We start from the raw sequence: 14,790 nt of genomic DNA on the forward strand, positions 1-14,790 counted from the left end.
TATTATCAAAGTTTCAGCCAATTTTAAGAAATATAAATAAATAAATAACTATAGACTAAATTGTGTCACACCAAACCGTCTTATATTATTTCACCCTTAATGAACTTTAGAGTAAAATAATAATAATAATAATAATGTCTCAAAGCTTTCTTGTGGAAATTATCCCATAAAATATAATTTATAAAAAAATGACAGTGTTGTTTCAGTTCATTCGACTGTCAATGAACAAAATTTCACACTCCATCGAGAGTGATATACATATGTTTTATTTCAACTAAAACCAAACTTTTGATTACAATAATCACAATTTAGTGAGAATTAAGGAAGGAAATTACCTGATAATGGGACGCGCCCACAAGCTTCCAGAAGTCTTATCCAAAGGGATTATTATTGCGAAATGAAGCAGCAGCAGCATTTGGATTTGCGTTGGGTGCTGAATATGTTCTACTCGGCTGCTGGAGTGTCGCATTGATGGAGCCAGAAGGACTTGCGAAGGAGGATCCTCCATACTTATCTACTCCTCCCGGTGGTCTGTACCCAAAAGATTAATTACTTTTTACCTTCATGGTTAAGATATGTTTACTCCTTGAGATCGGAGTTCAAATCCCTCGACTCCCCGTATTGTTAGAACCTTAAAAGGTTATCGTAGAGTTTCGGAGTTCGAATCACTCAACTCTCACTAATTATAGTTTTAAAACGTGAAAGAGGTTTCCACGTCCTTTTTTCATTCCCCTCTCCAACCAATATGAGATCTCACCATCCACCCTCTTTGGGGCCAACATCCTCGTTGGCTCCCCTCTCCAATTAATGTGAGATCGTTTTAAAACGTGAAAGAGGTTTCCACGTCCTTTTTTCGTTCCCCTCTCCAACCAATATGAGATCTCACCATCCATCCTCTTTGGGGCCAACATCCTCGTTGGCTCCCCTCTCCAATTAATGTGAGATCTCACAATCTACCTTCCTGGGGGCTCAACATCCTTGTTGACACACCGCCCAGTATCTGACTCTTATACTATTTGTAACAACTCAAACCCATTGCTAGCCGATACAGTCTTTAAAACGCGTTTATTACAAAGAGGTTTTCATTTCCCCCAACCAACGGCATGTAATTTGAATTTGAGATTCAAGTAAACAGAACATACCTCAAAGATGGAATACTCCCATAGACCTGTTGCCCCGCGTATGTACCTGAGATTTGTTTAGAGGAAAATGAGCCTCAGAAAGATTTAAAGGTGACTACGGTGAGTTTGAAGAGCATGAACGATCTTACCTGAATATTGGGTTTCCAGTTGGTCGCTATAACTCCGTGTTAAGCTAGCAAGAGCGGGCATGGTACTAGGAGCACTCTGCAAAGATGGCGTAGAAGGAAATAACATCACAATTTAAATAACAACAAATGACCCAACCTCAACTAGGGTGATAAATACAACTCAATGCTAGTGAGGGGCACTGTACTCGTAATTTTAATCCATCTTCTTTCATGGTTAAATGGCATGAATGAAAACTGCAACCATTTCATTTTCAGGTAAAGTTATGCATGATAATTACATAATGAATACTTAGATTTGCACATGAATGCTACACCCAAATACACAAATGGATAGTTTTTATAGTTTTTTCTTTCCTATAACAACCCAACTCCACCACTAGTAAATATTGTCTTCTTCAGACTTTCCATTTTAAGCTTTACTTTCCTTCCAGATTTTAAAACGCGTCTGCTAGGAAAACCCCATATAAAAAATGTTTCGTTCTCCTCTTCAATGATGTGTGATCTCACAATTCACAAAAGAAAAGCCCAAAGAAGACACTTCCCATCCAGAACTAAATTCTTTCTCAATCAGAAATATTTGCAACACTTGTCTGATACAAGTTCGAGGTGTTGGATGATGAAAGTCCCACATCGGTTAATTTAGGGAATGATCATGGGTTTATAATCTAAGAATACACTCTTCATTGGGATGAGGCCTTTTGGAAAGCCCAAAACAAAGCCATGAGAGCTTATGCTCAAAGTGGACAATATCATACCATTGTGGAGAGTCGTGTTCGTCCAACACGAGGAACGGAGGATCAAGCAAAGAACACAGAGGCAAGCAGATTACTAGTGGAAAAGACAAAGGGAAAGAGAGAAATCAGAGGTGAAATGTCTGATTATTGTTCGTACCTGTGGGTAAAATCTACTGTTTTCATCATCAAGATCAAATGGGTTCGTTGGTCTTGCAGCCTGCAAACATAGAAGATAGATTAACAATCTGTTATATACTTCTGGAAAGAACAGAAAAAGAAGTTACATTCCACAACACCATGAATTTTTTTCATATACCAGTGGGGTAGGATAATACTGCAAGCTTTGGCCCATGACACGTTGAGCTTCAGTCTGCCAACCCGGTTGTGAGGTGGGAACTTGAGGGTAGTCAACGGCAAAAAGGTCCTGCATACAAGTGTGTGTGTATATATATATATATATATATACATATCATTAAAGCAAAACATCAGTAATTAATGAATCATATTTAAACTCATTACCAGAGGAAGTTCCTTTCTTCCGCAAGAACTCTTTTCCGGAGATGGAGGTTGGGATCCAACTTCATTGGTGGTACCCTGAGCTGGTTTTGAATCAGCAACTATCTTTGCAGCTGGAACACTTGAAAATCCTTGTGCATTGGATTCCAATGAAGTCCACTGCAGCAAAAAGATGTAGCCGAAAAAGCAGCAATATGTTAAGAAAATTTAAGACAGAATTGAGCTTAATTTCTTCAGATCAGAAATTCACATCAAGCAACTCACTTCTAAATTTGGCACGGCAGCTGAAGTCATCAGTTGTCCATTAATGACTTTTAGTGCAATATCACCACCCTTATTGGATGTGAGTTGGGGAGGGCTCCCAGCTACAGAAGCTTGAACGTTGATTGGTAGTGCTGTCTGCTCCACAGCGAAATATGGTGTAAGAGTACTTCCAGAAACAGTTGCTGGCACATGGCCATTTCCAGGTCCATCAGTCGGTTTATTATCAGCTCCAGTTGATGGTACTGATAATTCAAAAAGCAAAGCTTCCAGAGTATTTGCACTGGGGGCTGGTGATGTGTTCTTTGTTGAAGATGACTCAAAGGCGTTCCAGTTGTCATTGTTAGTTGAAGGCATATGTTGGGTCTGTGATGCGGCAGCACCATCAGGCTCATCAGAACTGATGCCAAGATCAATTAGGCTCTCTACGTTGTCTCTTTTAGCTTCCACGGGATTAACATGAACACCAATCTGGTAGCAGGAGGATGTAACATGATGGAAGAAGTCAATTTCAAAAATGAAGTAAAGCTTATACTAACAGGTCCAGTTTCTGTGTAAAAAATATATATATCTAGAATCTTAATCATGGCTTATTGTGTACAAGTAGAACAGCTAAATCTTACACTTGATCCAAAAACATGGCATACGAAAACTCCAATACACAACTTAAAGCATGCCAAGTATTTAAACAAATAGAAGAACCCTATTCCATCATAATTTTGAGGAAAGACATAAGAATATTACTGCAAAAATTGACATCACAGAACTAATAATACCCCTAATCAGAATGAACAAGAACACTCAAGTATCCAACAATTTTAGCTACAAACCTGATCAGAGCTACCAGCGTCCATCCCTTTTCTTACATCATCCTCAAGTCTACGGGCAGGTTCATTTTTGCCCGACGTAACTTTATTATGAAATGCAACTGCAAGAGAAGACTTCTCTAAATTTCCTTGACTACGACTAAACAGGATAACTGGCCTGGAATATCCATTTGAGAGCTTGCGAATTCGAAGTCCATCATCTTTGGTTCTGTCATCTACAACCTCAATGCGTGTGAAGCTTCTCCTATAGCCTCCATATCTGGAGTTTTCTTTTAAATACGAAGGACTGCTTCTCTCATCAGAGTAATAAATTGGACTCCTGTGTTCCCTCTTTGAACTAGATCTTGACATCTCAACTTGCAGGTTCTGAAATCCACCATAATATGGAGTAACCCTTCTCCTTTCTTGGGATGAGTCCTTGTCAGTCTGTAATATTTGAAAATTTCTGTCAACACATGGAGCCGATTTTATTGAGGACACAGAATTATTCGTCATCGTTGGTTTAAATCCAAAAATGCTTATAGCGAAGGGAACCTTACATAAATGCAAAATGTCAAAAAGGAGAGATGTTGAGGATTGTTGGGAGGGAGGAGAGGGAGTCCCACATTGGCTAATTTAAGGAATGATCATGAGTTTATAGGTAAGGAATTCATCTCTATTGGTATGAAGCCTTTTGGAAAAGCCCAAAGTAAAGCCACAAGAGCTTATGCTCAAAGTAGATAATATCATACTATTGTGAAGAGTCGGTCATTACTAACCAAAGGTATATTAAAAAAGCTGCAGAGAAGAGGACTTGCACACATGAAATATTTTCTCTATCAATGAGCTTAAAGGAAATAAAATCATTTCAAATTCGTGAACACCGAGCATAGCAACAAGCAAAATGAATGTTAACCAAAGTGAGTAAACACATTAGAAGAGAGCTTACAAGCCTCAACCTCGGGAGCTCATCAGCACTTTTCTCACCCGCATATTTCCTATCAACATAGACATGCTTGATGAAGTCCCGTAGTTGATGGAGATTGCTGCTTGAAAATATAGGAATTAGATGAAATTTTATGGCAGTTACAGCATGTATAAATATATAATGAGTTCAATAACCTGTTTTCTGGATAAGAATGTCGCAGGGGATCCCACGTTTTTAAATATATCTGCTGTGCTTTCTATATAATGACAGCTTAAAGTTAATAATGGATGAGAAAGAACAAGTGAACATCAAGGGAACTGCATCTGACCTCATTTCCCGCTGCCTGAAGAGCAGTCACCTCTTCTGCCGTGAATTTTGCCACTGACACTGACTTTACTCGGTGAGTGAACTCACGACTGCAAAGTCATGAAATTGAACCAAGGATCTTTATTGCTCTAACTAAAAAAAATATCTCTTCAAATTCAGTTTATGTACATTCTTTATAAAAAAAGTTAAAAAGTTATATGGAACCGAGAATTTCCACATATGCAGATAACTAAACAGTCATTTTAATACTTACTGTACTCCACTACAATTTGTACAGACGAATGTCAAGAATGTTGTACAGACGTATTGCGGTCCCTGTTGGAGGATACATGTAAATGTAAAGGATAAGTGTCATATATAAAATTCATAAATATGGACAGAAGGAAGGATTATGAATGAAATCAAATGCCTGAATCAATGAGAATCAATAGCCAACACAATCATCAGGTATGGATAGTATGGAACCACATGTCCGTGGCCCATTAGACTCAAGTCGCAAATTCTATCAATAAACTAACAGTTTTCTACAAAGAATATTTGGGGTAAATAGAAAATGCATTGCTAACTTGATAGTACATGGTCACATATTCAGCCACTCAAACACCCTGGGAAAAGTGAAGCAGATGGCTATCAATATTGCACTCAAAGGATTGACTATCGACTTCAAAGTAATTATGTAGCAAGAACAAGGTAAAATACGCCATTATGTCGGACTGAGCTGTCTGCAAAACACTGCCTATTGCTTGTCCTCTATGATCTGAGTGAAATATATGCATACAAACACTCACTAAGATTAACATCAAAAACAAATTTGGACCTAATTGTACATGGAACTCTGAGACATTTTATCCAAATGAATTAATTTGATCGACTTGTTGGCTCAAGTTCGGGAGCATTTTCCTCGTACCGAACTTTAGGGTTCCTCCTAATAACAGCCCTGTAGATTCTCTGCTTTAGATTAAATTCACTAGCAACGATCCTAAATACAGCCGGAAATCTACCAAGTTACCACATATGAATTTGAATCTAAATATCCGTCGTTAACCTTAATTAGAGGGAAAATCTCCTCGTAAGTGCTTAAAAAATCGGTATATATTTTATTAATCTCCGAATTTCTGGTTCCTCAAGGTAGTGGCAAGATGGGGAGGAATTCTCATACCAGACTATTGCAGTTAATACATCTTCGGTTCTTCGGAAGTTTCAAAAGATTGCGTATGGTTCTTTCAATTTTCTCTTCTTCCTTGACACGACTTGCCATGTTTCAAACTTCGAATCTTCTTCATAAAAAAATTGAAAAGGAAAAACGTTACTTCCAGTAAACAATGAGTTGAAAAAAACTTGGATCGATCTGTATACAGGCAAATAATTTCTAAACGGGAGGAAGACAAAATCTAGATTTCTGTAACAATGAGAACAAAATATCCTCCAAACAAGCTCAAATGATTCATTACACAAGATTTCGCTTCTCTTTTAAGTTAATGGCTCGTTTTCGTTCAACAAAACGAATACAGAACGCAATAGGGAGAACGTACCTGATCGACGATGAAAAATTAAGAACCAAATGGCATTCAAAAGGAACCTGAGCGATGGTCGCAAATTTGTAAGAGAATAGCAAGAGCAGAGAAACGAGTCGAACCGCAAAGAATAGCAGGGACATGGAATGAAGGGATTAGGTTCAGACATGTATGCGAGAAAGTAGGTTGGGATTTCAATGGCGGGAAGGCGGATTGGAGAGAGAGAGTGAGAGGGGAAATGGGCCGTTATCAACGGTTGGTTGGTAACTTTTGTGTCCTTTGTTGCATGTGACTATTTACATAAGCATCCCTTTGAAATAAAATATAACTCCCCTCATTCATTTATGTGTCACACTCACACGCTCGAGCATGGGAGAGTCTTGACTTCGACGTACGACTATCTTTACCCTGTCGAACTAGACACTCTTGACGCACTTGTTGATGAATTTAACCCTCGGATTCTTTTTGCCGACATTCTTGTCCGACTAGGCACATAAGATGTAGTTCTGATATTAACTATCACAGTCGTACATCTCTAACCGTCTTTGCCTTGTCCAAACCGACACTCTTGACGCACTTGTGATGAATTCAACCCTCGGATTCTTTTTCCCAATATTCTTGTTCGACTAGACACAAAATGTGGTTCTAAAATCAACTATCACAGTCATACATCTCTAACCGTTTTTGCCTTGTCCAAACCGACAATCTTTGATACATTTATGATAAATTCAACCTTTAGATTCTTTTTCCTGACATTCTTGTTCAACTAGACACACAAAATGTGGATCTTCTTGTTCAACTAGACACACAAAATGTGGATCTAATATCAACTATCACAGTCGTACATCTCAAATTGTCTCTGCCTTGAAACCAACACTCTTGACGCACTTGTGACGATTTCAACCCTTGGGTTCTCTTTTCCGACATTCTTGTCCAACTAGAGACACAAAATGTGGCTTTGATGTCAACTATCACGGTCGTACATCTCTAAGTGTCTTTGACTAAGTGTCTTTAGCCGTGTAGCTTTAGGATCTTAACACACTCGTGACATTTATTTTCATCTCAAAAGAGACTAGAATCATTTACAATAATCCATACATGATAGCGTCAATTTCTATATTATTATAAGAAAAATATAAATTGTTTTTAAAGATTAAAAACTCATTTCCCTAAGAGTAGAGGCCAAACACAAAGGAATTAGTTAAGAAAACCCTAAACAACTTACAAAACAAAAATGAAGAATTGACTAAAAAATAGTGAAAAAAAAAAGATCTGTGAGAAGGATCATAAGAGTAGTACTAGCATAAACAGTAGAATATGTATTTACAGAGAGAATATGGAACGGCATTGAAGAGATGATGATGTATTATTGAAGCTAAGATGCTCATTTGATGGATGGAACAAGACAGAAGAGGGGGAGCTTTTAAAGTGAAACAAAAGAACAAGGTGATATGGTGAGCTGAAAACTGTACAAATATGGGGGAACCCTAAAAACCTGATCACTACAATGTTCTGCCACTCAAATGAGAGGATCCCTCTCAATCATGTTGGCCTAAAAAAAACCCTTCCCCTTGTGGATCTGGGAAGCTGTAGCAACAAATTCTCATCGTTTACGACTTGCTTTCGTCGTGTCAGAAGTGGATCTGGGACGCTCTAGCAACAAATTCTCATAACGTACCCCGCTCGTTTTTGTCGTGTCAGAAGTTCGCTATTAAATCTGCACATTAATGTTAAAAGGGGCTGTACTGTATACCATTGACAGAAGTGTAAACAAAGCCCTTCACTAACAAAATCGTCTGTCCTTGTCGAAGCTACTCCGCTTGTCATTTAGATGCAAATCAGTGAGATCGAGCAATCGCAGGAAGTTGTGGTCGTTAGGTTTTGGATTTTCTTCACTTTTCTATCCATCGCCATTGGCATCGTCCTGGGAGGCAGCTTTCATTGCTTCGGCAGTCATGATAGCAACCACTGCCTTGTGAATTGCAAGGTCTGCTCTGTAAAGTAATCGCCTCGCCTTCTCTCTCTTGACCTTAGCCATATTGCGTGCGTGCTGAGCAGCACCAGATGCATCACGGAGCCTAAACTCACTGAGGTCGGAACCTTCCAGTTGCTCGATAATTTGCCTTTGGGATTCATCAAGCTGATAATGTCGAGGGCTTGACCGCTCGGAACAACCGTTGCTCCACCTATTTAACCCATCTCTCTTACCAATCGTTCTCTGATTGAAAGAAGATACCATCATAGAGTCATATGGAGATGACCATGCCCCATACTTTCTGGGCTTGCTCTTATGAAGTTTAGGTAGAAAACTCCTCTCCAATCCGTTATTACTCAAAACTCCGCCTTCAAGTCGTGGCGAAAATAAGCTGGGCGACGTGTGAATCAAAGGAGAATCTTCTACAAACTCATAGTTATGGCCTACATAGGCCATCTTATCATCCCCAAAGGCAAACCCATTCAATCTTCTACCTGATAAGCCAAGTCGAAAGAGTCAATAACTACGAAAGAAGTTCAACGTAAAGTTGTTCGAGTTCAATAACTAGATGAAATGGGTAAAAATGGACAATGGAATTTACCAAAGCCATCCTGATTATAAGCAATAGAATTGCTATGACCAGACACTGAAAACTTCCTCTGCGACCTTTGCTTAGAGCCTTTATTGAACACTTCGAGGCCACGGGGCTTCAAACAGAATGCAAACATAGGAGGTTTCTCGACCGATGCAGCCTTCTCGTGATATCCATTGCAAAAATTGGTGTTGTTTTTGTTAACTGTAGACTCCCACTCTTTTAATTGCAGTTGGTAGGTTTCCCAAAGAGGCGGCTGGAAAAGCCACAAGATGCATTTTTGTAGCGTCAATTTTAAAATATAAATATATATATATTTATATGCAAACAAGTCATATTGTTTCACGAAAGAAGAAAATACCACTAACATCACAGACTGGATATCAACAACCGCAAGGAGAGAGAAGAAGAAAGGTATGGAAAAAATGTGTAACAGTCCAAGCCCACCACCGCTAATAGATATTGTCTGCTTTGACACGTTACGTATCGCCGTCAGCCTCACGGTTTTAAAATGCATTTGTTAGGGAAAAGTTTCCACTCCTATAAAGAATGTTTCGTTCCCCTCTCCAACCAATGTGGGATCTCACAATCTACCCTTCCTTGAGGGCCAGCGTCCTCGCTAGCAAACCACCCGGCGTCTAGCTCTGATACCATTTGAAACAGCCCAAGCCCACTACTAACAGATATTGTCCACTTTGGCCGTTACATATCACCGTCAGCCTCACGGTTTTAAAATGCATCTGTTAAGGAGAGGTTTCCACACTTTTATAAAAAATGTTTCGTTCCCCTCTCCAATTGATAATGAATGATATATGCGAAATAAATGCAGGGCATATCATATCAGTCTGCCTCATTTGCATTTTTTAACTCTCATGGAGTCAATAACTGTTATCAATTTCGTTTTCGATAATTATTTCTATCAAAGCAGCAGCGGAGCAAGGAAGAGCAGAAAATGCAGAGGACTCATAATGTGAAGGAATTTAAAGACCAAAACGCTACCTGAAGATTTCGAATTAAAGGCATTCCCTTCCGCCGCCTTTTCCGCTGCCAATACTCGAAGATGGCTTTTGTCGAACCTGAAACCAGAGTTTCATTCATCACCTCTGCTATCTCATCATCTGTGAACTCATCGCATTGCTGAGAGTATGCAGCCTTCTCAAATGCATCCATCGTCTTCTCGAAAAGCTCACTTGAAACCTCCCCCAAGCCACTACTACTGCCAACTTCCGAAGAACTTTCCTTGATCCACTGCTCATCGTCGCTGTCCATGTCATACAAGACACGGTTTGGGTTCAAAGCCATTTCAACATCTGTTTCTACCTGCCGGAAGTACTGGGAAGGATTCCGCATAAATGCAACCTCTGCTACATGTTCATCATTTTCCTCTATCAAGCAAACACCAGGGATCGGAATATTTTTAACAGAAGCTGCTCTAATGTTTCGATTGTAACACTCCTCGTGCAACTCTTTGAAGATTGCCCACTGACTCCTATCTGGAAACTCCAAAATCCAGTCCTTTTCTCCCTTCCACATCATAGCATGTGTATACCGATTTGTAGATCCAGGTTGCAAAAATTGATGAGCCTTGTAAGAGTATTTGGTAATTCCTGAAAGTTTGACAGCAAGCTTCCACTCATTATGATCAAAGACTTCTAATACCACCCTTGCCCCACATTCTCTCCACCCTCTATCACCAAGTGTAATCAACACGTTTGCATCACATGACAGTAGTTCTAAGTTCCTTTGGGATCCACTGGCTACATCCAACCTCTTCTCACTAGCCCTTCTAATTCGCTTGAAAGGAATTGCTTTAGGGTAAGAGTTTCTGTTCTTTGAGCTATAATCAAAAGCTCCAAAAGGCAACAAGTAGGACACCTGAGTTCGGGGTTTCTTCATCCTATTTCCCAAGCTTTTGTTAAGAAAATCTTTTCCATCTGACCATCCATGTGAAACCAATCCAAATGGTGAGTTATTCTTATTTCGATGCCATGTGCTTCGTGGTGCAGTTGGGTTAGGGCTGGGAATGATGCCAGTATTCACATTCCATGCTATATCCATAGAATGCTGAGCACTGTGCAACTCCCCATCCACAGGCTGAAATGATGGAACCTCAACACTAAGGTCATTCAAAAATGAATCATTATCAGATCTTGCCACATTAGGTAAAAGTATTACTTTCTTTGATTTGTTCTTTCCCAATGATCGCATCCGCCTCTTGACATCATTTCTAGCCTTGTCCGAGTCCCGAGACCCTGCACAAGTTTCAGCAACAACAAGACTACTCCTTTTATACTGGGAGGACTGTACCCCATCTCCGTCCTCACAATCAGAGATACCAGTCCCTAGATCTGACTGAGCACAAGAATTCCAGATATCAGACGTCTTTGACGAGGTACTAAGACTATTAGCACAGTCATCCATATAGATATCATCGACAGTCAATTTGCCAAAATTTTCTGGATGCTCCACTGAATCGTGATGTTGCAAACGTAAATGAGAAACACACTGTTCCATTAGCAGCTTGAGATGCAAACTAAGGAAAAAGGTAGGTGCAGCAGTAAAAGAAAGAGCAAAAGCAGGAAAGTTTCTTTTCATTTCATTGGAGCACAAATTAGAGTGACCATTGCTCACGCATGCAGCTCCTTTGAGGTTGATACCAAGACTACTAATCTTCTGTTTGACCTGATTAGAGAAGAAACACTGATGGAATTACTACAAGATGAAATATCTGGCCTTGGATTGGAAGATCATATAAAACAAGGATAAGAGAAAGCAAAAAATACATTAGAAATTCGTGTAACGTGCTCGGACAAACAATATAGTTGGTAGCACAACCAAAAATAAAAGAAGAAGATGAAGAAACAAAAAAGAAAAAATATAGACTATAGGGCTACCTTGACAGAGGAAGACTGGCCATGAAATGGAGATGTATGGAACTGTCTTTTGCTATTTTGAAGCCGTTTGATGTTATCGTAGGTGCATTCAGTCAATGGAAGCTGCTTTGCGACTATGCAATACTTCTTCAGCCGCCAGTCTAGATGAACCCACTTGGAATTTTTTATTTCTGAGAAGTTATAGAAAGCAAACACGAGCTGCTTTCCGATGTCCAAAAGGCAGGAGAATTTGAACCTGATAGAAGTAACGGGACATTGAAAATCGGCATACCTTCCCTGTTTACCGGGTGACCGAAACATTTTCAGGACAAGAAAAATGAAAGCCACTGCCTGCATCAAATAACCTTCAAACAGGAGAAATCTCAACCCAACCACATTATCCACAAATAACAACTCTAATTGAACCTTTGGCCATAGTAACGTCAATGTACCATATTGGATGAACATCGCCAGATGGAATAGCCAAAATGTCTCAGCACAAGAAGTGACGTTCAGGAATGAATATTCTGGAATGCTTAATTCGAATCTCAACTGTCCCACTTCCATCACTGGAATAGCCAACTGTAACAACCCAGCATCATCAACACACCATAGCAACCTATGTGCTTCCGTTCTTCTGGGAGAAATATCTCGTTCTTCCAAATCATCAATTTTACCAACACTAGAAAAAAATGAAGCATGTTTCCTTCTATAGGCATAGTCTGTCCCACGCTTAAGGGACACTTCAGTGCCTATGTTGCGAAACCTTTTCCTAAAATATACAATAGGAAGTTTGCTTGTCTTAGAACAAGTGGTGATTTCTGAAGCAGATTTCTCTAACCTATCCATATCTCCTAATCTTTCTGGCAATCCTGAAAATTTAACACGTAAATTTGCTGGCTTTTCATTTGCCTGGGACCCCGATTTTAAAGATAGGCAGGAAGTTTTCTGCCTCTTTGAACTATGAGAGGGAGATGATTTACTACATTGAGTAGATCGAGCCAACCAAGAGATAATTGGCTCGGAGTCCTTATAGCTACCAGTGCTGCAATTATCCTCCAGGATCGCAGCGTCAGTTTCTTTTCCTTTCCTGGATCTTGGTCTCCCTCTCTTATTAGCAGGATTACTTCCCACCACCGGCTTCCTACGTTCTTCCCTACCAGGAACTTCACTAGGAAGCAGCAATAGTTTGAACCTTTCATTTTGAAGGTCAATCCATTCTTCATCACGATCATCATATTTGACATGATGAAGCTTCCTTTCGTTATCATAGTCATTCACAAGCCCATAGTACCAGATTTGGTCTAAAGGCCAAAAGACCTTGATCCTCCTGTTCAATACCCAGAATGCATCCAAGTCCCCAAAAAAAATTTCATAAAAATGGCGTCTTTTCCGTGAGCTTTTCTTTTCTTTTCTTGGCGTCCTAGGCCTCAATACTCTGCCGGCAGAATCAACTGATGCAGATTCTGAACCGTGCTTAAGACCACGACTATCAATATGATGGCCAGGAGGCAACAAGAAGGATAACCCATTTGCTGGTGGCAATGATCCCTTTGGGTTTGAAGAAAACCCAGTGCAATTTTGATCAAATCTTGAAGATAACATTCTGGCAGCATTCTCCTCCAGATTCTCTTCATCTTCTTCCGGGAAGCCATCACGTCGGTTAGTAGAATGCGATATCGATGCCTCGCCCTCCTTTGAATTACTTTTGCTCCCAGATGCAGAAATCTTTCTTTTCCTGACATTCCTTTGTGATTTTTTGGGGGACAAACTGACAGGTTTTACAGCCGAATGATCAATGTGCTCACCTTCCTCCTTCAAAAGCAAAGTGAAATTTGATTCATTTACTTTAATCAACTGATCAACCTGTCCATCTCCCTTCTTCAGATGCCGAGTTGAGCTTAACCCATTTTGCCCTTTCTCCTTTGAATCTTTAGGCCCTGGCTTTCTATTCGTCTTACAGCATTCCACCTGATCACTGGGATCTTTGGCACTAGATTTAGAAATCTGACCCACAATACCAGCTTTACCATCCAATTGCCCATATGGTTTCAAAATCTGACCATCAACAGATTTTTTTCTCCTAACAAAACCACCCCTCTTACGCTTAGGAATTTGCATAACATTTTCATCTAAAATAAGTGGAAGTTTGTTAAACTCGCTACTGCTATTTAACTTTTCTCTTGACTCTGACTTCAGGGCCTTCTTAGAATCATGCCCACTTGAACCTAGCCCAGCATCATATACTTCATCCAAACACCTCCTGCTCCTGCTATAAATACTACTGAAATTACTGAGGGACACCGTTTTCCTATTTCTCCTCTCGGTCTTCTGCTCATCACCATCCTCTGCCCGGACCTTTCTCTTTAATCTCTTATTCTGAACCTCTTTGGACACCTTTGATTCGTATAAACTCTTGAGATCCAAAGATCTCGATTTCTTCGGTGTATCAGTACCATGTGAGTTTCCTAAGCTATTTTCCATCGACTTCCCCAAACGAAAACTCCCAATCCAGAAACCCCCAATTTTCATGTTCCATCATTGTACATGCATATAAACATTTCTCAGATCTGTATCACCGAACCCACGCCAAAAATGAAAAAAAAAAAAAACAACAACAAAAATTCTGATCAAACGGACGCGCAGAGCGATCCCATCCAATTATCCATGCATTCATAGTAATCTCGGATGGATTCGGATAGACCAAAACTCATGAAAAAAAAAATTAAGACAACGAAAATCATATACCTACCTCGACTGATTGAACTGCGAACAAAAATCCCTTCGTCTACGAATGGTATCGATCATAAACCCGAAAGGTAAATTAGGGCTTGAATCCGAGCCATCTCGTTCGAAACCCTAATAGATTCCACAATTTCCCCAATTAATTTTGGCAATTTTTTTGATTTTTTGCCCTAATATTTTAATTTTAACCGTGAGAAACGGACGAAGCTAGGGTTTCTTTTGGTTCTCCCCGAGAAAGGGTTTAATATC

General features: G+C 39.7%; 2 protein-coding genes across 8 annotated transcripts; both read right to left on the reverse strand.

Moving 5' to 3' along the window:
* Nucleotides 1–174: 174 nt before the first annotated feature.
* On the reverse strand, nucleotides 175–6,594 carry LOC111476615. 5 transcript variants are annotated; one of them, XM_023120372.1, is made up of 14 exons: nucleotides 6,422–6,594; nucleotides 6,002–6,116; nucleotides 5,096–5,157; nucleotides 4,844–4,931; nucleotides 4,710–4,771; nucleotides 4,537–4,633; nucleotides 3,612–4,034; nucleotides 2,785–3,252; nucleotides 2,524–2,679; nucleotides 2,321–2,428; nucleotides 2,162–2,221; nucleotides 1,271–1,346; nucleotides 1,143–1,188; nucleotides 175–531 (listed from the first exon to the last, which is right to left on the reverse strand). In XM_023120372.1, the coding sequence occupies exons 2-14, from the start codon at nucleotides 6,098–6,100 to the stop codon at nucleotides 372–374; spliced, it is 1,905 nt and encodes a 634-aa protein (XP_022976140.1). In that variant the 5' UTR covers nucleotides 6,101–6,116; nucleotides 6,422–6,594; the 3' UTR covers nucleotides 175–371. The 5 variants fall into 5 exon arrangements, with proteins under 5 accessions (XP_022976140.1, XP_022976139.1, XP_022976138.1 ...); XM_023120371.1 differs by having other exon boundaries at nucleotides 6,002–6,119; XM_023120370.1 differs by having other exon boundaries at nucleotides 6,375–6,594.
* A 1,035-nt stretch (nucleotides 6,595–7,629) lies between these two features.
* Nucleotides 7,630–14,790, reverse strand: LOC111476594. 3 transcript variants are annotated; one of them, XM_023120318.1, is made up of 5 exons: nucleotides 14,545–14,790; nucleotides 11,818–14,366; nucleotides 9,923–11,605; nucleotides 8,933–9,179; nucleotides 7,630–8,825 (listed from the first exon to the last, which is right to left on the reverse strand). In XM_023120318.1, the coding sequence occupies exons 2-5, from the start codon at nucleotides 14,326–14,328 to the stop codon at nucleotides 8,257–8,259; spliced, it is 5,010 nt and encodes a 1,669-aa protein (XP_022976086.1). In that variant the 5' UTR covers nucleotides 14,329–14,366; nucleotides 14,545–14,790; the 3' UTR covers nucleotides 7,630–8,256. The 3 variants fall into 3 exon arrangements, with proteins under 3 accessions (XP_022976086.1, XP_022976083.1, XP_022976085.1); XM_023120315.1 differs by having other exon boundaries at nucleotides 14,549–14,789; XM_023120317.1 differs by lacking the exon at nucleotides 14,545–14,790 and having other exon boundaries at nucleotides 11,818–14,537.

This window comes from Cucurbita maxima, unplaced genomic scaffold (assembly GCF_002738345.1).
Source record: "Cucurbita maxima cultivar Rimu unplaced genomic scaffold, Cmax_1.0 Cma_Scf00003, whole genome shotgun sequence".
NCBI classification, from domain to species: Eukaryota; Viridiplantae; Streptophyta; class Magnoliopsida; order Cucurbitales; family Cucurbitaceae; genus Cucurbita; species Cucurbita maxima.

What these genes read in the sequence shown, in the direction of transcription:
- LOC111476615 (XM_023120372.1), bottom strand. Translation starts at nt 6,100, where the DNA reads ATGGCAAGTCGTGTCAAGGAAGAAGAGAAAATTGAAAGAACCATACGC. An exon ending in ACAAATTGTAGTGGAGTACA is followed by an intron (nt 4,932 to 5,095) that starts GTAAGTATTAAA and finishes ATGACTTTGCAG; the next exon opens with TCGTGAGTTCACTCACCGAG. An exon ending in TTCAGGCAGCGGGAAATGAG is followed by an intron (nt 4,772 to 4,843) that starts GTCAGATGCAGT and finishes GTCATTATATAG; the next exon opens with AAAGCACAGCAGATATATTT.
- LOC111476594 (XM_023120318.1), bottom strand. Translation starts at nt 14,328, where the DNA reads ATGAAAATTGGGGGTTTCTGGATTGGGAGTTTTCGTTTGGGGAAGTCG. An exon ending in GCCAGTCTTCCTCTGTCAAG is followed by an intron (nt 11,606 to 11,817) that starts GTAGCCCTATAG and finishes TTCTCTAATCAG; the next exon opens with GTCAAACAGAAGATTAGTAG. An exon ending in CTTTAATTCGAAATCTTCAG is followed by an intron (nt 9,180 to 9,922) that starts GTAGCGTTTTGG and finishes TGGCTTTTCCAG; the next exon opens with CCGCCTCTTTGGGAAACCTA.